The 24,885-nt window shown below is 47.6% G+C and overlaps 1 protein-coding gene across 3 annotated transcripts in view; it reads right to left on the reverse strand.

The window, feature by feature from the left end:
- The window catches only part of col16a1 (collagen, type XVI, alpha 1), a 425,594-nt gene that overhangs the window by 65,553 nt on the left and 335,156 nt on the right, over nucleotides 1-24,885 (reverse strand). For all 3 annotated transcript variants that reach the window (XM_078237703.1, XM_078237702.1, XM_078237701.1), the window contains 7 exons: nucleotides 23,096-23,146; nucleotides 20,223-20,267; nucleotides 17,651-17,767; nucleotides 13,328-13,372; nucleotides 5,019-5,099; nucleotides 3,074-3,118; nucleotides 1,990-2,034 (listed from right to left, as the gene is read on the reverse strand). In XM_078237703.1, the coding sequence (XP_078093829.1) occupies nucleotides 1,990-2,034; nucleotides 3,074-3,118; nucleotides 5,019-5,099; nucleotides 13,328-13,372; nucleotides 17,651-17,767; nucleotides 20,223-20,267; nucleotides 23,096-23,146 (429 nt within the window). The remainder of the gene's footprint in view (nucleotides 1-1,989; nucleotides 2,035-3,073; nucleotides 3,119-5,018; nucleotides 5,100-13,327; nucleotides 13,373-17,650; nucleotides 17,768-20,222; nucleotides 20,268-23,095; nucleotides 23,147-24,885) is intronic.

Genomic DNA, 24,885 nt, shown 5'->3' on the forward strand with positions numbered 1-24,885 from the left:
CACCAGTCGCTGAAGGTAAGCATGCAGGTGCAGCAGGCGGTAAAGAAGGCAAATGGTATGTTGGCCTTCATTTCGAGAGGTTTCGAGTACAGGAGCAGGATGTGTTGTTGCAATTATACAGGGCCTTGGTGAAGCCACACCCAGAATATTGTATACAGTTTTGGTCTCCTTCTCTGAGGAAGGATGTTCTTGCTCTTCAGGGAGTGCAGCAAAGGTTTATCAGGCTGATTCCGGGGATGGTGGGACTGATGTATGAGGAGAGATTGACTCGATTAGGATTGTTTTCACTGGAGTTCAGACGAATGAGGGGGGATCTCATAGAGACTTATAAAATTCTAACAGGATTAGACAGGGTAGATGCAGGGAGGATGTTCCCGATGGTGGGGGAGTCCAGAACCAGGGGGTCACAGTCTGAGGATTCGGGGTAGACCATTTAGGATGGAGATGAGGAGACATTTCTTCACCCAAAGAGTGGTGAGCCTGTGGAATTCATTACCACAGGAAGGAGTTGATGCCAAAACATTGAATGTATTCAAGAGGCGGCTGGATATAGCACTTGGGGCGAATGGGATCAAAGGTTATGGGGAGAAAGCAGGATTGGGCTATTGAGTTGGATGATCAGCCATGATAGTAATGAATGGCAGAACAGGCTCGAAGGGCCAAATGGCCTCCCCCTGCCCCTATCTTCTATGTTTCTTCATTACCCTGGACTCACCTGACTCTGTCTCAAGTCACCGAGTCTCTGGTGCTGAATAATCAGGGTGGGCATTCCTTGGGCTGGTTTCTGCCCAGCTGCAGCACCGTGAAGCCAGAGCCACCGGCCCCATCGAGAGGGAGGCTTCATTGGGCCCAGGTTTAAAACCAGGTAAAGAAAGGGCCACCCCTCAATGAAAGGAGCAGCGAGAGTGCATCGGTACCTCACAGCTTCCTGCAGATCTACCCCACAGCCTCTACATCAGCCGTGACTCGGTGACAGCATGCATGTTTCTGAGTTTGATAGTGATGGTTTCAGGTCCCTCGGAAAGAGGGTCACTCCAGGGCCTGTTTCCCAAAAATCCAGGTCATCACTCCCAGTGCTGACATACGAGGTGTGCAAGAACCAGCCTATTTTCCGTCTCGCAGCTGGAGAAGGTCACATGGCACTGGGGGTGGGGTAGATCTGTGTCTTGGCCGATAGTTATCCTTCAACATGCTCTTCTGCTTATCACCTGCTGTCTGCGGGAGCTTGCTGCGCACAAATTTGCTGCTGTCTTTCTGATTTTATGAAGTGACTTCATAAATCACTTATGATATAAATCACTTCAGGGTGTTCAGAGGTGGTGAATCGGGGCTGAGAGAAACAGGAGGTTTCCCAATCTTACTGCATCTATTCTCAGCAGCTGCCAGATAAACAGCAAACTCGGACTCAGGGAAAGGATGGAAGAAGGGAGGGGAGGAGAAGGGAGCGGGAGGGAGAGGGAGGGGAGGGAGAGGGAGGGGAGGGAGAGCGGAGGGGAGGGAGAGGGGAGGGGAGGGAGAGGGGAGGGAGAAGGGAGGGAGAGGGAAGGGAGGGAGAGGGAAAGGAGAGGGAAGGGAAAGGGAGGGAGAGGGAGGGGAGGGATAGGGGGAGGGGAGAGAGAGGGGAGGGAGAGAAAGGGGAGGTGAGGGAGGGGGGGAGGGTTGGGAGGGGAGGGGAGAGGGTGAGGGGAGAGGGTGGGGAGAGAGGGTGAGGGGAGAGGTAGAGGGACAGGAAGAGGGGAGAGGGGAGAGGTGAGAGGGGGGAGGTAGAGGGGAGAGGGAGAGGGGAGAGGGAGAGGGGAGAGGAGGGGAGGGGAGGTGAGGAGAGGGGAGAGGAGAGGAAGGTACAAATGTCTCACAGAAAGTTGGTGAAGGAGGAGACGAGGAGTAAATCTGTTTCAGATGTATTCGCAAAGTGAGACAATGGCCAGGATTTTCCAGTCCCGCCTGCCACTCAAAATCAAAAGGACACTTTGCTGAGTGGATACTTACAGGTAGGCCTGAGGATCCGGGACCACCGGGGAATCCAGAGGGGCCCTAAAGAGAGAGGAACAGTCAATTAGTGCCAAATTCTGCTGAAATTGGAGGGGAAAACAGGATACATCCATAAAGTTCATCGAGGGATTAATTAACCGCGCTCTCCACCTGTCCTGCCACCTTCAATGATTTATGTACAGATACACCCAGCTCCCTCTGCTCCCGCACTCCCTTTAGAGGAGTTTTATATTGTCTCTCCATGTTCTTCCTACCAAAATGCATCACCTCACACTTCTCCACACTGAACTTCATCTGCCGTCGATCACCCGTTTGACCTGGTTTGAATCTTGTGTCCCAGATGATTTGGTCGCCCACTCCAGAACATGAAAACTCACCGTGGGAAACAACCCTGCTCTCCTCTCTGCTCCTGCTGACAATTATCTTAAATCTACATCGTCTGGTTACTGACCCTTCCGACACTGAACACAGATACTCCTTCATTACTCTACAGTAACCCTTTGGTCATTCTCTCAGCCATTAGAATGGGACAGATTGTGGCTGCGTGTGTGTGTGAGTGGGGTGGAGTGCCCTATCTGTGGGGGTTGGGTTCTCTGTGTGTGGGGGTGGGGTTCTCTGTGTGTGGAAGTGGGGTCTCTATGTGTGGGGGGTGGGGTTCTCTGTGTGTGGGGGGTGGGGTTCTGTGTGTGTGGGGGTGGGGTTCTCTGGGTGTGGGGTTCTGTGTGTGTGGGGGTGGGGTTCTCTGTGTGTGGGGGTGGGGTTCTCTGTGTGTGGGGGTGGGGTTCTCTGTGTGTGGGGGTAGGGTTCTCTGTGTGTGGGGGTGGGGTTCTCTGTGTGTGGGGTGGGGTTCTCTGGGGGTGGGGTTCTGTGTGTGTGGGGATGGGGTTCTGTGTGTGTGGGGGTGGGGTTCTCTGTGTGTGGGGGTGGGGTTCTCTGGGGGTGGGGTTCTCTGTATGGATGAGATTTCTGGTTGTGCGTTCAGCCAGTGATTGGGTGAAGATGTTCTGAGGGAGGAATTGAGTGACCAATTCTCACAGAGTGTGAGTGTATGTTCGACTCCAGCCTGGGCAGTAATACTTACAGGTGGTCCTGGGGGTCCAGCATATCCTCGGAGACCTGGGGAACCCTGCAGAAAGATCAATGTTTCTTATTAGTAAAAATTAGCCCTGTGTTGCTTCTGTGCATTTCTGTGTTACCATAAGGTGGGCAAGATGAGGAAGACCATCTTCATTCATTTATCCAGAACATTCCTACTGCCCGCTCACCGTTCCGAGGAGAAGTTTTCCGCTGTCGCTCCTAAAATTAGTTTTCACTGGTTTGATTTTTACAGTTTAGTTTCTCTAGGTTATCTTTTTCCATACTTATCTTCTACATTTCTTTCAACTCAGTCCTCAGTCGCCTCCTACCCTGGTTAAATAGTCCAAGGGCTAGATTTTTGACTCAGGCTCAGGAACTCTCGTTGGGGCAGTTTCTGACCCTAACCTGTCACTTACAGTCATACCATAGAACCATAGGACCCCTACAGTCCAGAAGGAGGCCATTTGACCCATCGAGACTGCACCAACTCTTTGACAGAGCCTCCTACCCAGGTCTACCCACCTCCCCCTCACCGCCCTAACCGCGTAACCCCACATATTTACCCCTCTAATCCCCTAGCCTTCACATCTTGGGACTCTAAGGGACAATTTAGCATGGCCAATCACTGTACTTAACCTGTCAGAATGTTCTGGATTCCTCACCAGGTTTTCCCACAGATCTCCCAAACCTCTTATCAAAGCTTCCAAAGCCCACCTAACCCAACGAAAATACCGTGGAACACTAAATCCAAGTTTCCCCTCAGCCTGTCAACGGTGATCCCAATGTCAGAGGCCATGCATGAGGGGTCACATCTCGGAACCCAATTGGAACCTTTCCCCATCCATGGGAAGATGCGTGGGCTCCTCTGTGAGAGGGAAAATTTAAATTTATGATCCTGCGACCTCAACTTTGGCAACTCTCACACCCATTCCTGAATTTTCTGAGACTCGGAAATCCATCCTGAAGTCTCTCCAGTCTCTTCCTCTTCACTCGGAGACCGGGATCAGCCTTGTATCTCCTCCCCCTGTATACCCCACAGTGACTGTAGCTCTTCCTTCCCACTTACAGATTTTTTTCTCAGCTAGTGGTGAGAAACAAGGTAAGAGGCAGGAGGAAGAGAAGAGGAAAGCAGGTTAGATAATGTAACAGGCAGTGATGGTCACGAGTTCACAATTCAGAAGTCTATGGATTTTTCAGAATATTTGAGTCGAACCACTGGAGGATTCTGTGGAAGGTGAAACAAAGAATCTTCAATTTAACCCAGTGAGGATGAGAGGTGAGGCAGTGAGGTGAGATCATGCAGTCAAGTCTTATGTTTCCCGAACTACAGAAAGTTAATGGGTGCTTTGATTGAGGGATTTGAAACAAATTGAGGGACTGGTTTGAAAGGATCATTTCTCACTGGTGTGGATATTCAGGAGAAGAGGTCATAACCTTAAAATCATGAGGGGCCATTCAGAAGGGAAATTGGGAGACACTTCAATCAATAATTATAAGCGGAGATTGATAGGCTTTTTGCTAACCAAGGGTATGAAGGGATATGGATGGAGTTTGGGTACAGAGGGACAATGATCTCATTGAGTAGCAGACAACGTGAGGGGTTGAATGGCCTCCTCCTGTTCCAATGTTCAACTGCAGGAAGGAGAAGGAGAGCGAGTGGCTGCAGCAAAGGATGAAGAGGGCAAGAAAGTTCTGAGAAGCTTGAGAGGAGAAGGGAGGATGGAGGTGAAAGACTTGTCCAAACAGCTCTTGCTGGACTGTAACCAAGCCCAGCAAACCTGTGCTGGTCTGAACAATGAGACACAAATGAGACACATTTTCTTTCAGGTTTTTCACTCTGACCTTTTTCCCCTTTCTTGGTTAATTCAGACTCCTTTGTCTTTCTCGCAGTTCGAGGCTCATCTCCTTTCTATCATCAGCATTGCCTCTTTACATCACTATGTCCTTACCTGTTCTCCTTTCACACCTGTTTCACCTGGAGGTCCAGGCATCCCAGGAAGGCCTGGATATCCGCACTCCCTATGGTTCGGCTAGAAAATAAAACCAAAACAAATGGTTCTGATTATCAACAATTTTCAGTTCCTCTGCTGACACATTCCCGACTGTCCGGGGTTGCCCGTGTCTGTGTTGCCGTTCCCGATTAGCTGTAAAGACTCACATTCCAATCATTATTCATGTAAATTGAGTTTGTGTCTTTGTGCCTTGTTTGTAATCAGAACTCCCACCCACCCGACGAAGGGACAGCCTGTTCCGAAAGCTCGTGGCTTTTGCTACCAAATAAACCTGTTGGACTTTAACCTGGTGTTGTTAGACTTCTTACTGTGAAACAATTGCCCCTTTGGACCGTTTTGTATCTCTCCCCTCTCACCTTAAACCTATGCCCTCTAGTTTTAGAATTCCCTACCATTGGGAAAAGATTTTGACTATCTACCGTATCTATGTCCCTCATTATTTTATAGACCTCTATAAGATCACCCTTAAGCCTCCTACGCTTCAGAGAAAAAATGCCCCAGTCTATCCAGCCTCTCCTTATAACTCACACCATCAAGTCCCGGTAGCATCCTGGTAAGTCTTTTCTGCACTTTTCCCAGTCTAATAATACCCTTTCTATAATAGGGTGACCAGAACTGTACACATTATTCCAAGTGTGGCCTTACCAATGTCTTGTACAATTTCAACAAGACGTCCCAACTCCCGTATTCAATGTTCTGACCAATGAAAACAAGCATGCTGAATGCCTTCTTCACCACTCTGCCCACCTGTGACTCTACTTTCAAGGAGCTCTGTACCTGTACTCCTCAATCTTTGTTCTATAAATCTCCCCAATGCCCCACCATTGGTTACGATTTACATAGATGATTTGGAGTTGGGGACCAAGTGTAGTGTGTCAAAATTCACAGATGACGCTAAGATGGGTGGAAGAGCAAAGTGTGCAGAGGACACTGAAAGTCTGCAAAGGGATATAGATAGTCTAAGTGAGTGGGCGAGGGTCTGGCAGATGGAGTACAATGTTGGTCAATGTGAGGCCATCCATTTTGGTAGGAATAACAGCAAAATGGACTATTATTTAAATGGTAAAAAATTGCAGCATGCTGCTGTGCAGAGGGACCTGGGTGTCCTTGTGCAGGAATCTCAAGGAGTTGGTTTGCAGGTGCAGCAGGTAATTACGAAGGCAAATGGAATTTTGTCCTTCATTGCTAGAGGGATGGAGTTTAAAAACAGCGAGATTATGTTGCAGCTGTATAAGGTGCTGGTGAGGCCACACCTGGAGTACTGTGTACAGTTTTGGTCTCCTTACTTGAGAAAGGATATACTGGCACTGAAGGGGGTGCAGAGGAGATTCACTAGGTTAATTCTGGAGTTGAGAGGGTTGGCTTATGAGGAGAGACTGAGTAGACTGGGGCTATACCCATTGGAATTCCGAAGAATGAGGGGAGATCTCATAGAAACATAGAGGATTATGAAGGGAATAGATAAGATAGAAGCAGGGAAGTTGTTTCCACTGGCGGGTGAAACTAGAACTAGGGGGCATCGCCTCAAAATAAGGGGAAGCAGATTTAGGACTGAGTTGAGGAGGAACTCCTTCATACAAAGGATTGAGAATCTGTGGAATTCCCTGCCCAGTGAAGCAGTTGAGGCTACCTCATTTGAGGCAAGAATAGATAAATTTTTGAACAGTAAAGGAATTAAGGGTTATGGTGAGCGGGCGGGTAAGTGGAGCTGAGTCCACAAAAAGATCAGCCATGATCTTATTGAATAGCGGAGCAGGCTCGAGGGGCCAGATGGCCTACTCCTGCTCCTAGTTCTTATGTTATTAACTGTGTAAGTCCTGCCCCAATTCGATGTTCCAAAATGCATCACCTTGCATTTATCTAAATTAAACTCCATCTGCCATTCGTCAGCCCATTGGCTCAATTGATCAAGATCCCATTGCAATCCTAGATAACCTTCTTCACTGTCCACTATAGAACATAGAACATAGAAAGCCACAGCACAAACAGGCCCTTCGGCCCACAAGTTGCGCCGATCACATCCCCACCTCTAGGCCTATCTATAGCCCTCAATCCCATTAAATCCCATGTACTCATCCAGAAGTCTCTTAAAAGACCCCAACGAGTTTGCCTCCACCACCACCGACGTCAGCCGATTCCACTCACCCACCACCCTCTGAGTGAAAAACTTACCCCTGACATCTCCTCTGTACCTACCCCCCAGCACCTTAAACCTGTGTCCTCTCGTAGCAACCATTTCAGCCCTTGGAAATAGCCTCTGAGAGTCTACCCTATCCAAACCTCTCAACATCTTGTAAACCTCTATCAGGTCACCTCTCATCCTTCGTCTCTCCAGGGAGAAGAGACCAAGCTCCCTCAACCTATCCTCATAAGGCATGCCCCCCAAACCAGGCAACATCCTTGTAAATCTCCTCTGCACCCTTTCAATGGCTTCAACATCTTTCCTGTAATGAGGTGACCAGAACTGCGCGCAGTACTCCAAGTGGGGTCTAACCAGGGTCCTATAAAGCTGCAGCATTATCTCCCGACTCCTAAACTCAATCCCTCGATTAATGAAGGCCAGTACGCCGTACGCCTTCTTGACCGCATCCTCCACCTGCGAGGCCGATTTAAGAGTCCTATGGACCCGGACCCCAAGGTCCTTCTGATCCTCTACACTGCTAAGAATGGTACCCTTCATATTATACTGCTGCTTCATCCCATTGGATCTGCCAAAATGGATCACCACACACTTATCCGGGTTGAAGTCCATCTGCCACTTCTCCGCCCAGTCTTGCATTCTATCTATGTCTCGCTGCAACTTCTGACATCCCTCCAAACTATCCACAACACCACCTACCTTGGTGTCGTCAGCAAACTTACCAACCCATCCCTCCACTTCCTCATCCAGGTCATTTATGAAAATGACAAACAGCAAGGGTCCCAGAACAGATCCCTGGGGCACTCCGCTGGTCACTGACCTCCATGCAGAGAAAGACCCCTCCACAGCCACTCTCTGCCTTCTGCAGGCAAGCCAGTTCTGGATCCACAAGGCAACAGCCCCTTGGATCCCATGCCCTCTCACTTTCTCAAGAAGTCTTGCATGGGGGACCTTATCGAACGCCTTGCTGAAGTCCATATAGATCACATCCACCGCTCTTCCTTCGTCAATGTGTTTGGTCACATTTTCAAAGAACTCAATCAGGCTCGTAAGGCACGACCTGCCCTTGACAAAGCCGTGCTGACTACTTTTGATCATACTAAACTTCTCTAGATGATCATAAATCCTGTCTCTCAGGATCCTCTCCATCAACTTACCAACCACTGAGGTTAGACTCACCGGTCGGTAATTTCCCGGGCTGTCCCTGTTCCCTTTCTTGAATATAGGGACCACATCTGCAATCCTCCAATCCTCCGGAACCTCTCCCGTCTCCATCGACGATGCAAAGATCATCGCCAAAGGCTCCGCAATCTCCTCCCTCGCCTCCCACAGTAACCTGGGGTACATCCCATCCGGTCCCGGCGACTTACCAACCTTGATGCCATTCAATAGTTCCAACACATCCTCTTTCTTTATGTCCACATGCTCGATCCTTTCTGTCCACCGCAAACCAGCAGTACAACCACCCAGATCCCTTTCCACCGTGAATACCGAGGTAAAGTATTCATTAAGCAGCTCCGCCATTTCTAACGGTTCCGCACAAACTTTTCCCCCTTCACCTTTTAAGGGTCCTATGCCTTCACATCTCATCCTTTTTCTCTTGACATATTTGTAGAAAGCCTTGGGATTCTCCTTAATCTTACCCGCCAAGGCCTTCTCATGACCCCTTCTCGCTCTCCTAATTTCCTTCTTAAGCTCCTTCCTACATCCCGTATACTCCTCTAAATCCTTAACACCTCCTAGCTCTCTGAACCTTCTGTACGCCTCTCTTTTCTTATTCACCAGGTTCATCACAACCTTCGTGCACCACGGTTCCCGTACCCTACCAACACCCCCCTGTCTCATCGGAACGTTGTCATGCAGAGCTCCAGACAAACATTCCTTGAAAATCCTCCACTTTCCTTCGGTACTTTTCCCCAAGAATGCCTCCTTCCAATTTACCCGTCTAATTTCCTCCCTGATGACACTGTATTTCCCTTTACTCCAGAGAAACACTTTCCTAGCCTGCCTGATCCTATCTCTTTCCAATGCTATCGTGAAGGAGATAGAATTATGATCGCTATCCCCAAGATGCTCACCCACCGAGAGATCCTCCACCTGTCCAGGTTCATTAGCCAGCACCAGATCAAGTACAGCCTCTCCTCTAGTAGGCTTATCCACATACTGTGTCAGGAAACTCTCCTGGACACACCTAACAAACTCCTCTCCATCCAAACCCCTAGCCCTAGGGATATTCCAATCTATGTTTGGGAAATTAAAATCTCCCATCACGACAACTCTGTTATTCCTACATCTCTCCAGGATCTGTTTCCCCATCTGCTCCTCAACATCTCTGTTACTATTGGGCGGCCTATAGAAAACACCCAGCAACGTTACTGACCCCTTCCTGTTCCTAACCTCCACCCACAGAGACTCCGTAGTCAATCCCTCCACGGCGTCCACCTTCTCTACAGCCGTGACACTATCCCTGATCAACAGTGCCACTCCCCTCCCTCTCTTGCCTCCCTCCCTGTCCTTCCTGAAACATCTAAAACCCGGCACCTGAAGCACCCAGTCCTGTCCCTGAGACATCCAAGTCTCCGTAATGGCCACCACATCACAATTCGAAGCAGCAATCCACGCTCTAAGCTCATCCACTTTATTCACTACACTCCTGGCATTAAAATAGACACATCTCAGACCTTCAGCCTGAGCACTTCCCTTCTCCATCACTCGTCTAACCTCCCTCTTACCCTGTTTACATTCCTTATCTATTTGCGAGCTAACCTCCTCGCTCTCAGTCCCCTCATTTCGATTCCCTCCCCCCAACCTTTCTAGTTTAAAGTCTCTCCAGAAGCCTTAGCCAACCTTCCCGCCAGGATATTGGTCCCCCTGGGATTCAAGTGCCACCCGTCTTTTTTAAACAGGTCACACCTGCCCCTAAAGAGGTCCCAATGATCCAAGTACCCAAATCCTTGTCCCTTGCTCCAGTCCCTCAGCCACGCATTCATTCTCCACCAATTCCTGTTCTCACTCTCCCGCGGCACAGGCAGCAATCCCGAGATTACTACCTTTGCATTCCTCTTTCTCAGCTGTCTACCTAACTCCCTATATTCTCTTTTCATGACCCCTTCCCTCTTCCTACCTATGTCAGCAGTACCTATATGCATCACGACCTTCGGCTCCTCTCCCTCCCCCTTCAGGATTTCTGGGACTCAACCAGAGACATCCCGGACCCCTGCACCAGGGAGGCAAACCACCATCCGAGAGTCCCGTCTGTGTCCGCAAAAACGCCTATCTGACCCCCTCACCGTAGAGTCCCCAATTAGCACTACCCTCCTTTCCTTACCCTTTTGCACTACTGGGCCAGGCTCAGCTCCAGAGACACTGCCACCGCTGCTTCCCCCAGGTGGGCTGTCCACCCCAGTAGTACTCAGACAGGAGTACTTATTATTAAGGGGCACATCCACCGGGGTGCTCACCATCAACCGAGCTTTCTCCTTCCTCACTGTTACCCAGTTACCCTCCTCCCGTGGTCCCGGTGTGACCACCTGCCGATAGCTCCTGTCAATGACCTCCTCACTATCCCTAACCCGGCGAAGGTCCTCGAGCTGCAATTCCAGTTCCCTAACATGGTCCCTTAGGAACCGCAGCTCAACACACCCAGCACAGATATGGTCGTCCGGGAGGCTAGGAGCCTCCAGGACCTCCCACATCCTACATTGGGAACAACATACTGGCCTCACACTCATAATTGCCCCTTTAAACACACAGGGAAAAAAAAAGTGAATGAAAATTTTAAACTTACCTTTCCTCCTCCTGTTTTCTCCAAAGCCCTGCTCTCACTGGGTCTTTTTTTTTAGGTTAGAGGAGGAGGGAGGGTGGGATACTCTACAAGTGTAGAGTATCGGGATTCCTCTCTGTTCCAATTTATTGGGGAAAAAAAAAATCTCTCTCTCCGAGACCTCCCTGCGCGACCACTTCCGGGTTTAGATATTTTTAAAGAAAAAACCCGCGAAAAAGTAAGTTAAAAATAACAGCGCTTACCCGCAGCACTCCTCTCGCGAATCTCTCCCTCTCTGCTGCACTTCCAAGACGCAATGAGGCCGATTCACTGAGGTGAGTAACTTTTTAAAAAAAAAATCTCTCTCTATGCCAACAAGCTTGGTGTCATCTGCAAACCTACTAACCATGCTTCCTAAATTCCCATCCAAATCATTAATTTGATTTTGATTTGATTTATTATTGTCACAAGTATTAGCATACAATGAAAAGAATTGTTTTTTGCGCGTTGCACAGACAGAGCATACCTTTCATAGAGAAGGAAATGAGAGAGTGCAGAATGTAGTGTTACAGTCACTGTTAGGGTGTAGAGAAAGATCAATTTAATGCAAGGTAAGGCCATTCAAAATCTGACAGCAGCAGGGAAGAAGCTGTTCTTGAGTCGGTTGGTACATGACCTCAGACTTTTGTATCTTTTTCCTGACGGAAGAAGGCGGAAGAGAGAATGTCCGGGGTGCGTGGGGTCCTTAATTATGCTGGCTGCTTTGTCAAGGCAGTGGGAAATGTAGACAGAGTCAATGGACGGGAGGTTGGTTTGCGTGATGGATTGGGCTACATTCATGACTTTTTATAGTTTCTTGTAGTCTTGGGTAGAGCAGGAGTCATACCAAGCTGTGATCCAACCAGTAAGAATGCTTTCCATGATGCACCTGTATAAGTTGTTGACATGCCAAATTTCCTTAGTCTTCTGAGAAAGTAGAGGCATCGGTGGGCTTTCTTAACTATAGTGTCGGCATGGGGGGACCAGGACAGGTTGTTGGTGATCTGGACACCTAAAAACTTGAAGCTCTCGACCCTTTCTACTTTGTCCCCATTGATGTAGACAGGGGCATGTTCTCCACTATGTTTCCTGAAGTCGATGACAATGTCCTTCATTTTGTTGACATTGAGGGAGAGATTATTGTTGCCGCACCAGTTCACCAGATTCTTTATCCCATTCCTGTACTCTGTCTCGTCATTGTTTGAGATCCGACCCACTACGGTGGTGTCGTCAGCAAACTTGAAAATTGAGTTGGAGGGGAATTTGGCCACACAGTCATAGATGTCATTAATATAAATGACAAAGAACAATTTGAGGGATGAAAGTCCTCAGCGCACCTCTACATACCCTGCCTTAGGAGAATGTCCTCTGCTACTGAACTTACTGCCTAGCGGAAGGATCGAACTTTAAACTTTGGCTCTTTCCCATGAAGGCCTGACACAGCTCAGTACCAGAAAAAATGGCATTTCCATAATTTCCACTGCAGTCAAACAAACGGGGGAAGGGGGTACCTGCTCACTGTGTATGATCATAGTTGTCTCTCTTCAGTTGACTTCTTCTATTGCCAAAATTTCTCGAGCTGCTTTCAAAGGTTTCTTCACCCGGTGGTTCCTTTGATAACATCTGTGTGTTTCCTTTCATTGATATCACCGCCGCTGTCACCATGTTGTGTGGTGCGTTCTTCTATCTTAGACTCTATCGCCGGAAATCTACCGCCTTGCCCACCACGGAATTGGAACAGGCGAGGGGCGGACAATGGAAATGTCATTGACCTCGGGTGGGAATTTCTGATCTTGCTCGAGCGAGACTGTAAAATCCCACCCTATGTGTGGGACATGATTCTTACACAGACGGTAGATATACCCTGGAATGTGCTTTAAATTTTTTACTACATTCAAACAGGTTGAAGAGTAGGCATGTAGCTCCAGGGCCTGACTCCAACCTCTCTCTTGAGACTCTAATACAGAATTGACTGTCTCAGTGCTCCATCATCATTTATAATATCATGCATTCACATATCCCATCTGTTAATCCTTCATACTACACTGTCCTTCTATTCATTTCTCTCTCATGTGTTTATCCAGCTTCTTAATCATCTTGATACGATGCACCACAACTATTCTATGTGATAGTGAGTCCCACATTCAACCCAGTCTCTTTAGGTAAAGTCATTGACTGAAATGGGAGCAGCTACAATGACTCTGCTGTACCCCATGCCCTAACCATCTGGGATCTCATCAGAAAACCCACAGGAACAAGGGCAGCGAGTGTAATAATAAGAGTTTGATGTTTCAGGATACATACCATCTCCTCCTCTATCCTCGGGAGTTCTCGTTGCTGCTGTTTGCACTGTGAAGGAAAGAGAAAGAGAAGTTCTATTATCAGCGAACAGGAACAGGACCAAGTTTGCTCTCCATGCTTTGATGTAATAACATACGAAATAGGATCAGAAGGCCATTCGGCCCCTTGTGTCTGCTCTGCCTTTTGATAAGATCATGGCTGATCGGTTTGTGTTGCGAATTCCACATTCTGATCTATCCCCAATAACCCTTGATTCCCTTACCTAACAAGAATCTATTTACCTCCATCTTAAAAATATTCATAACCCCGATTCCACCGTCACACAACCCTCAGAGAAAATAATTCCCCTCATCTCTGTCCGGAAAGGGTGACCCCGATTTTAAAACAATGTCCCCTAGTTCTGGACTCACCCACAAGCAGAAACATCCTTTCCACATCCACCTTGTCAATACTTGAAGCAAGACTTTCCTTGTCCCATAGAGAAGATCTTCCTCAGAGTAGTGACGAATTGAGGTGGCAGACTAGTTATTCCAATCTCCTCACCGGATGGATTTAGGATGAGAGATGAATCTTCAACTGCTGACAAGTATTTTCCTCTGGTTTTAACTCTCCCAAAGGAATGTGATATTGAAGCAGGAGGAAGGGGGAGACGAGGCAGGAGATAGACTGTGAATGAGGCTACATCACGTCGAATGGGATGGTCACTCGACTGGTCTTTTCTTGTCCTTTGCTGCATGTAAAACTGGGAATTTTTTAGAATTCCCTGGGCCCAACAAAGGGTTTGCCATTGGTTATGAAGCTTCAATCAGTGCTCCGAGGCATACAGGGTTTTACTGACATTGAGGCACTAGCAGTTACATTCCAACTGACACTCATTTCTGGGGCTGAAGATAGATCACCTCACAAACCTGCAGAACAATGATCCTTGCAGCAGAGGACTCTTCATTCACTCTTGGAGGCTATGGGCAGAACCTAGGACCAGAGGAACAGGCAGAGGCCGTTCAGCCTCTAGATCCTGTCTGCTATTCAATAAGTACCTTAACCTCATCCATCTATCTTGGTTACTACTCCCTCAATAACCTTGGCTGGAAAAGATCCATCAACTCAGATTCTAATTATTAATTGACTTACTAGACTTCCATCACCCCTTGCATGAAGACATCTTTTCTAACTTCTCTCCTGAATTGCCTGGCTCTGATTTTTAGTTGATGTCTCTTGTTCTAGAGTCCACAACATTTACTCTTTAACTCCTTTTAAAATCCTAAGCACCTCAATGAAATCACCTCTTCCTGTCTCAACATCCCAGAAGCAAGTCTTAACCTGATGAAGGAGCTACCGCACACACATGGTAGATATCTGCCTTCAGGAATGCAGGTGATATCAGGGATGGCGAGATCAGCATAGTTGGAGTTGATTCCTGCGCTAACACACATTGAAACTACTGATGTTTGCAGACAAAACCTCAGAAAACACCACCCCAAAGAACCTCCCTCAAAGACCGCCTCCCCAGAGCCCACCTCTAAGGGATTTAGAGTTTGAGGAGCACCACTCCATATCAAGTGTGGATGATCAGAAGAAGTCCACCAGCCATTGGCATGTTTGGAAGGATTTGCGAGTTTACGCACTCAACCTGTTTGACCGCATTATAAACGCACCTTCCTCAGTCATCAAGGGTAGTTACTCAGACTGGAGAAGACAGAAACTGGTGTAACAAAGGGACCACTGTTATTTATAAGTTACATTTACGATTCAGATTTAAGAGCAAGTAACTCAATATTAACATGTCCAAACGAAACCAAACTAGGGAATATAGTTAACACTGAGGAGGAATTGCAACATGGTACAAGAAGACAGAAGAAAAGTTGTAGAATGGGCAGTTAAGTGGCAAATGAAATAAGTAAGTGTGAGGTGATGCATATTGGTTGTAATTCTCCAGCGCCTCAGTGATTTCCAGGCAGTTCGTCATCCCGTTGGTGGGATCTGGTCCCGGCCACGTTGATGACAATTAACATTCCTCGTCCACACTGCCATTGGGGAACCCGCGGCAGGGGGGTCACCTTTGGTGGGACCGGAAGATCCCTCTGACAGGAAGGGCTGGAGAATAACACCCATTGTCTGCACTTTAGATAATAAAAATGCAGTCAATGAGAAAAAGGCTTTAGGAAAACCGGTAAAGAAATCACTGAAAGCAGCATCGCAGTTTAGAATCATAGAATCATAAAGTGCAGAAGGAGACCATTCAGCCCATCGAGTCTGCGGTGACCACAAACCCACCCACGCCCTATCCCCATAACCCCATGCATTTACCCTAGCGAGTTGCCCTGACACTAAGGGGCAATTTAGCATGGCCAATCCACCTAACCCGCACATCTTTGGAGAGAGGGAGGAAACCGGAGCACCCGGAGGAAACCCACACAGACACGGGGAGAACGTAGACTCCACATAGACAGTGACCCAAGCTGGGAAAGTAATGAGTAACAATGTAATGAAAATGGGATTTACTTCTCAGGGTTCAGAGTCAAAAATAGAGAAGTTATGTCGAATGTGTATAGCATCCTGGTTACGCTGCACAATAAAACAGTGGTGGGAGATTTGGGATTAGCTGCCCATTATACACAGCTCCCAATATTCCATTCCATTGCAGCTGCTGCATTTTCACTGTCTAGATTTCCAATATTTGCATTGCAGCCACAGGTCTGACCCTGGGAATATTGCGCACAGATCTGATCTCCATAACACAAAGAGGACACAGGAACAATAGCGGAATTGCAGAAAAGATTTACAAAATGGTACCAGAACTGAGAGTTGTGGTTTTATCTTTTGGAAAGGAAATGACTACGAGCTGACATCAGATTGAAATCTTTATAATTATGAATGGATTGGACAGATGTGGAGAGAATGTTTCAAATTGTTAGAAAATTCAAAACTAAGGGGTCATAAAAACAAGATAATTACTAATAAATCCAATCGGAAAATAAGGACACATTTCACCACTGAGAAAGTGTTTAGAATATGCAATCAGCTACCACGGGAAGTGATTGCGGCAAGTGAGATTCATTCAAAAGCAAACTTGATAAGTACATGAGAGAAAAGACGATACGCTGAAAGACAGGTGAAGACAATGGAATGGGAGGAATATGGACTAGTTGGGTGCATCGTTGTGAAATATTCCATGTAAAGGCAAAATATTGCTGGAATCTGGAATTTAAAACAAAAACAGCAAGTCTAACGGCATTCGAGGAAGGGTCATCCAGACTCGAAACGTTGGCTCCATTCGCTCTCCACAGATGCTGTCAAACATTTTAAGTAGTTTTTAAAAATTCATTCATGGGATGTGGGCATCGCTGGGCCAGCATTTATTGCCCATTCCTAATTGCCCCGAACTGACTAGCTTTCCAGACCATTTCAGAGGGCATTTAAGAGAGTCAACCACAGTGCTGTGGCTCTGGAGTCACATGTAGGCCAGACCAGGTAAGGACAGCAGATTTCCTTCCCTAAAGGACATTAGGGAACCAGATGGGTTTTTATGACAATTAACATGGTCATCATTAGACTTTAATTCCAAATTTTTATTGAGTTCACATTTCAACATTTGCCGTGATGGGATTCGGACCTGGATCCCCAAAGCATTACCCTGGGTCTCTGGATTACAAACCTAGTAACAATTCCAGGGAGTGTATATTCCAGGGAGTGTAAATTGAGTTTGTGTGATCTTGCCTCATAATCTAACCTTGGAGCACTGGTAATGTTGTGTGGCGAATCCGCCAATTCCAAGACCAGCAGATGCTTCCTTGGGTGAGGTGACAAAATTGCACCCAGATATAGTCTAACCAGGGTTTTGTTTTGTTGTAGCTAACCTTTGTCCCCTTTTATATTCAGGTTCTATCATTGGACTCATTCTGTTGGCCTTATTGATTATTTCCTTGCACCTGACTATTACATCTTAATGATATGTTTACAGATGATCCTAAATCTCTTCAGACCACCATTGTTCCTCATTTTTAAACTTACCCTCCTATCGTTGAGATGAGTCCTGTCCTTGAACCACGCCTCTGGGGATTGTTCTGTCTTGGAAAGTGAGGGACTTGTATGTGGGTGAATCCTCTGACAGTGTCACCTGCCATCTAATGGTTGAGGGAAGGCCGGTGAAGGAGGGTCCCTGTGTCTGGGCAACCTTTGAAGTGGGGTGGAAGCAGTAACCTTGGAAACACGCTCTGCAAGTTGCTGACACTGAAGCTGCCAGGGCAGTGAACTCCAGGTGATAGCACCAGCACCTCCATGTGGAAAGATTAGAAATTAAAGAGTGGCCCTCGCAGGCAGACTGACCTTCTCACAATGGTCCACACCAGATGCTCCGGGAGTGCCATGTTCGATTTGCTCCACCTTTGGCCCGGTGAATGCCTGCGCTCCAGGAAATCCAGAACTACAGTTACCACAAAATGTCTGCAAACACACAGAGCAAGGAATGGGAAAACAAATAAGGATCAAAAGGAAGGAACAGGCAAGACCAGCACCTCTTATGACACTAACACTGGAATGCCGTGCTTCCTGGCACTCTCCCTGCATAGATTACCTCTAATTTGAAGGTTATGACTCCATGTTGTTCATTCCTCCACCCATACAGTAATACCTCTTCACTATCAATCCCATCAAATTATTTTATCACCTTAAACATTCAATTACTTCACCCTTTAATCTTCTATACACAAGGGAAGGTCGTACATAAGGCTAGTCTCTGCAACTTGTCCTCACTGATTAACTCTTTCAGCCCTAGGATCAATCCAGTGAACCTGCAAGAGCAAGCTAGCCCAAGACCAATCCATCTTTGCTGAGGTACTGAGTCCAAACTGAACGCTATACTCTAAATTGCATCTGATCAGAGTTCTATGCGGCTGTAACATAACTTTCCAACATTGTTGTCAAGCCCTTGAGGAATATGTAACTAATGTGAGTAACTGGAGTTAAGGTTAGATTAATGAGCCGCAATCTAATTTCATGGAAGGACAAACGTGAGGAGCAGAATAGGTTTACTCCCAATTCCTATGCTACCACTTTTCTTTGTAACCATGGAAACCTCAGTGGTACATTGAGCAGACTTGGGGATGTCCATATTTTGGGGAGTCTCATTCAATTCAAACCCACAGCTGGCTGGAAACTAAGGAATGGAATTAACATCCATCCCACCTGCAATCATTGATTCTCCATGTGGTAAATAAGTGATCAGACGCTGGGCCAGGGAAGTGCCATGCCAGATGAAGCGGCCAAGTTGAATGATTGGAATCTTTGGTTGAATATATTCCTGCAGATTTCGGTATTATTCCCACTCCCATGTTACTGTCATTGGCCACTCAACATGTGTATTCTCACGAAGCTCATTCACCCCAGCCAATCCAAGAGCTATTCATCCTTTTTACCTTCAATATCTTCTGTGACTAATAAACAAAAATTTTATCTAAACAATTTTCTCAATGCCTGAATGATTTACCCCCCCTGGTTTGCTCACATCAATATCCTAAAAATTAATATTTAATTCTTACACACTCCAGCTTAGACTTAGAGAGTTGTCAACCTTATGTTTGATGTTATTGGAGACCTTCTAGCTCTCACTCTGTCTCTGGACTGCCAAACTGTTTATATGAGAGTAAAGTATGGCAGAAGGTATGGGAATGGATGACAGATGTTTTGTGTGAAGAAAATATAAACACCTTAAAATGGACACGCCATTGAAATGCTTCACAGTTTTGTCGGGAATGTCTTTTACTGCCACTTTTTTCATTAAATAAAAATGTCAAATCCTTTAAAAGTAAATGTGTTGACAGTTTGGTTATAGATACGGATAGGTGGTTATATTTCACCACACCATTATCAATGTGCACAGGTTTATTACCAGCATAAAGAAGGCCATTCAACCCATCTACCTCTGCTAACTCTCTCAAAGAACCATCCAATTAGACCGCTGTCCCGCCCTTTCCCCATCAGCCTTTAACTGTTTCTTTATCGAACGTATCCAATTCCTTTTCAAAGTATCAATATAGAAACATAGAAAACTACAGCACAAAACAGGCCCTTCAGCCCCACAAGTTGTGCCGAACATATCCCTACCTTTTAGGCCTACCTATAACCCTCCATCCTATTAAGTCCCATGTACTCATCCAGGAGTTTCTGAAAAGACCCTATTGAGTTTGCCTCCACCACCACTGACGGCAGCCGATTCCACTCGCCCACCACCCTCTGTGTGAAAAACTTACCCCTAACGTTTCCCCTATACCTACACCCCAGCACCTTAAACCTGTGTCCTCTCGTAGCAGCCATTTCCACCCTGGGAAAAAGCCTCTGAGAGTCCACCCGATCTATGCCTCTCAACATCTTATACACCTCTATTAGGTCTCCTCTCATCCTACGTCTCTCCAAGGAGAAAAGACCGAGCTCCCTCAGTCTATCCTCATAAGGCATGCCACTCAATCCAGGCAACATCCTTGTAAATCTCCTCTGCACCCTTTCAATCTTTTCCACATCCTTCCTGTAATGAGGCGACCAGAACTGAGCACAGTACTCCAAGTGGGGTCTGACGAGGGTCTTATATAGCTGCATCATTATCCCCGGACTCCTCAACTCAATCCCTCGATTGATAAAGGCCAGCACACCATACGCCTTCTTAACCATCTCCTCCACCTGCGGGGCCGATTTTAGAGTCCTATGGACTTGGACCCCAAGGTCCTTCTGATCCTCCACAGTACTAAGAGTCTTTCCCTTTATATTGCACTCCTTCATCCCATTTGACCTGCCAAAATGGACCACTACGCATTTATCTGGGTTGAAGTCCATCTGCCACTTCTCCGCCCAGTCTTGCATCCCATCTATGTCCCCTTAAAGTCTGTCTCTAACAGTCTGCTCTTACCTTGTAGTAAGAACTGTTCCTGTCAGCTACCAGCGATAGTGAAGTCTGAAAAATAAAGGGCGATGTTTGAAATAATTCACTCATCGAGACTAGTCACATAAAGTTAGCTGCATAGAATTAGCCATCCATCTGAACCCACCCAGGAAATCAGCATCAGTTCAGGGCTTCTCTGAGAGGGGGTCCCAGTGAGTCCAAACACTAACCCCCCCCCATGCTTTGTCCTGTTTCATGTTACTCTCAATACCTCCCATGCATCACAGTGAGTCGGCCCATCAGCCTCTGTCACTGGAACTCTGGGGTGGGGACTGGGAGAGGGTCTGCGAGAGAGAGGCAGGGTGAAATAGGAGCGGCAGCGAGAAGGCTTGGGTCGAAGGTGGGGAGTGTATCAGGGAGCAGGTGACACTGGCTTTGGGAGGGGGAACTATAAGAGGGTCTGAGAGGGGGAGTAAGAAAGTCTGGGAGAAAGGAAGAGAATCTGCAAGGATGGTCTGTCAGGGAGTCTGGGAAGGTGAGGGGAAAGGATCTGGGAAAGGGAGTGGGACAGGGACAGGGCCTGGTGGGGGGAAATGTGAAAGGCTCTGGGAGGGGTATGGCTGCAGCCCCTCCTCCTATGGGGAGGAGAAGGAACATAAGACTTGGGAGCAGGAGAAGGCCATTCGGCCCTTCAAGCCTGCTCCACCGTTCGATAATATCTTTGCTGGTCTGGTTGTTGTCTCAATTCCACTTTGCTGTCTGCTCCCCATAACCCTGACTCCCTTATCTAACAAAAATTTAACTCCGCCTTGAATAATTCAATGACCCAGTCCCCACTACCTCCCGGGGAAGAGAATTCCGTGGACTGAAGACCATCCCAGTGAAAAGAAATTCTCCTCATCTCAGTCATCCCAAGAGAGACCTCTTGGGGGCGATTCTCCCAGCCGCTGAGCTGCTTTTGTAGTGCAGTAGGCCGAGAGACCGGAGCGGTGGTTATTTCGCAGGCTCCCCACTGGGCACCACGGTCTCTGCCAGTCTCCGGCAGCCGGACTTCTGGCGATCGGTGTCATAAATGATTTAAATGGCAATTTCAATATATTTTAAATATCATCAGCGGGCCCGGGACTGAAGTCTCCAGGCCTGCTAGCCTCTCTCCCCCTCCCTGCCCCCCCCCCCATCCCATCCTGCCTGACACTCTTCCCCACCCCCCTCTGCCCAGGAGTGTTTCACACCAGCACGGTTTACAACAGCTCCTCACTAACTGGGCACGGGCACCTTGGCAGTGCCAGTCTGGGCCCCCTGGAACTGCGCAAGGGGCAAAGTGGCAATGCACAGGGGGAACTTTGGCACTGCCCACCAGGCATCGGGCAGCGCCAAAGGGGGGCATAATGGGGAAAGGGCCTGGGGTGGGGCTTCTGGAGTGGGAGATCCGTGAGGATGGGGGGGTCCCGCTGCCACTTTGCACTCGGGATCAGTGACAGAGGGAGCCCAGCGATCGGGGCTGGCCATTGGGATGTGGGGTCAGCCTACAAGGGTGGGGAGGTGGGGGGGGAATCAGGAATGCAGGGGATGAGGAGGGCTCTCGGAGCTGCCAGTGGGGGGATGGTGATTGGGAGATCTGGGCTGTGGTGGGGGGATGACATCGAGGTAGGCTGGGGGCAGGGGGGAGTCGAGGCTGGCCTGGACATGCTCGGGGGGCCAGCGATCAGGGTTGAGAGGTTCGGAGGGGCAGCAATGGGGGGGTTGTTGTGCTGGCCAGCAATCGGGAGGCCAGCAATTGGGAGGCCAGCAGTGCGGGGCCACTGCGCATGCGCTGATCTCGGCGCTGACAGATTGGCACAAGCGCAGTGGCCGCTCAGCGCTATGCTGCCGGCTTCTCCAGCGGGGATAGGCCCTGCCCCCTGATTTTCAGTATGATTCACGCTACTGCACTCTGCAGTGGACAGAGTGTGGAAGACTAATTTTGAAACTCCCGCTGAAAAGCCCAGCAGGATTTACTCCAGTTTTTAAGCAAATTCGACAATTAGAATTTGTTTGGGAAAATTCCACCCTTTTATTCTTAAATGATGTCCTTGAGTTCCAGTTCCCTCCCAGCTGGAAACATCTCCTGGTATCCACTCTAGCCCGTCCCTCCAGGGTCTGACATGTTTCAGTGGGAGTATATAGGCCGAACCTGATCAACCTTTCCTCACAAGATAAGCCAGGAATGAATTGAGTAAACCTTCTCTGAACTGCTTCTGATGTAATTATGTAGCCTTTTCACATAAGGAGGCCAATGTTTGTATTCCAGATGTGGTCTCACCAAGGCCCTGTACAGCTGCAGTAAAACTTCCCTCCTTTTAAATTCCATTCCACTGACAGCTGGACAACCGGTCAGCCACTAGGGAGGTCAGCTGTAGGACCACAGTCACTGAGGGTGGGGGGTCTGACTGGAGGGTGGGGGAGCGGGGGTGGACTGACTGGGAGTGGAAAACTGCACATGTTCTTTGTAGATCCAAGAAAGGCAATTCCTTTGACCCAAAAAAAGTACTCAGCTTTTTGCCAGTGCGAGGCTATATCTGATCAGGGGATGAGCACTGTAAAGGCTCCAACTAGATCTTATCGAAAAGGCAAGTGATTTGGACACCTGCTGGGAGGTCTTCTTTAACATGTGTTACTGAGTGGTACGGTTACCGATATCATTTGAGGCAGTTAAAACAGTAACAACAGCTGAGGGCATGGGAAGATCAACTCCCACTAATAGGAATAGTTTAAGATGAGCAAATCCTTCAGGAGGGACTCTGGGAAATGCAGTTACAACTCAGTCTCGTGGCCTGGGGGATTCGGGCCTATCAATTATACACAACATTGGAAAACATTTCTCTTCCTCCGCATCCCAAACAATCAAATAAACACAATACCGTTCCCGGAAGTCCGGGAGCACCGGGCATCCCATCATTCCCTGGAATTCCCTGAAAAATAAAGACAGTCGTTATGTTAGAATCCTGTGTGTCGAGATGCAGCTTTTCTTTTGTAAATGGGAAGGACATGTAGATGATTTGTACGTTCGGGAACTTTTTTTAAGAACAAATTCATCTTGGAATTGTCAACAAGCTGGCCTCTTCCCAGAGATTAGCTGACCTTTGAGGTACTTGAGGACGATCTGGCTGATTGTTTGGAACTGGCAAAAGCATTGAAAGGGCCACTTGAACTGGAAGACACATGAGGGAGAAGAGACTTAAATTGTGAACCTGCTGGTTTTTGAAGTCAGTCATGTTGAGGAACCAGCTGAGGACGGAAGGCTTCCCAAACAGGCTCGCTCTCTACAAACCTTGCCTAACATCGCGTATGGTCATCAACTTGCAGCCAGAAAACCCTCACCTGACTGGAACTGGACTGCATTTCGACCTACAAAGCTGCAACCAGTAGGGACAACTCCCAGATATCCATCAGGAGATCACACGGAGAACTCCAGGTCAACACCATCGAGATTCCATCAACTTTCTCCTTTATTTCATAAGGTTATCCACTAAGGCCCGTCTCCATCTGTGTGAGTGTGAGTGTGAGTGTGTGTGTGTGTGTGTGTGTGTGTGTGTGTGGTGTGAGTGTGTGTGTGAGTGTGTGTGTGCGTGCATCATGCGTGCGTGCATTGGAGGAGAATTCGTTGGGAAGAAATAGACAGTTATATTTCCCAGTTATGACAGTGTCTTAATCAATACTTGCAACTCGTTAACAAATGTTATTTATAATAGACAATGATTCTGTGTTTATCGAAAGAAACCTGGTTAAAGACTCCTCCATTATGGGGACCAGGAGATAAGGTAAACAACGTTGATGAGTACATTTTACATTAATGGTACAACCTGCAGAGTAGTGGGGCTAAATGGAGAGAAACTGCAGAAAGCTGCAACACAAAGGGATTTGGGGGTACTTGTGCACAAAACACAGAAAGCCAGCACACAGGTGCAGCAGGTAATCGGGAAAACTAATGGAATGTTAGCCCTTATTTCAAGGGGGTTGGTGTATAAGAATAGGGAAGTCTTGCTGCAACTGTACAAGGTACTGGAGAGACCACATCTGGAGCACAGTGAGCAGTTTTGGTCTCCTTATTTAAGGAAAGATATTATTTGAATGGAGGCAGCTCAGAGAGGGTTCACCAGGATGATTCCCGGTATGGAGGGATTGCCTTATGAGGAAAGATTAAACAGGTTGGGACTCTACTCATTGGAATTGAGGAGAATGAGAGGTGATGTCATTGAAACATATAGGATCCTTAAGGGGCTTGACAAGGTAAACGCTGAGAGGATGTTTCCCCTCATGGGAGCGTCTAGGACCAGGTGGCATTGTCTCAGAATAAAAGGACACCAATTTAAGAGTGAGATGAGGAGGAATTTCTTCTCTCAGAGAGTTGTGAGTCTTTGGAACCCTTTGCCACAGAGAGCTGTGGGGGTAGAGTCCTTGTGTACATAAGAACATAAGAAATAGGAGCAGGAGTAGGCCATCTAGCCCCTCGAGCCTGCCCCGCCATTCAATAAGATCATGGCTGATCTGACGTGGATCAGTACCACTTACCCGCCTAATCCCCATAACCCTTAATTCCCTTACCGATCAGGAATCCATCCATCCGCGCTTTAAACATATTCAGCGAGGTAGCCTCCACCACCTCAGTGGGCAGAGAATTCCAGAGATTCACCACCCTCTGGGAGAAGAA

Source organism: Mustelus asterias, chromosome 21 (genome assembly GCF_964213995.1).
Source record: "Mustelus asterias chromosome 21, sMusAst1.hap1.1, whole genome shotgun sequence".
NCBI lineage: Eukaryota > Metazoa > Chordata > Chondrichthyes > Carcharhiniformes > Triakidae > Mustelus > Mustelus asterias.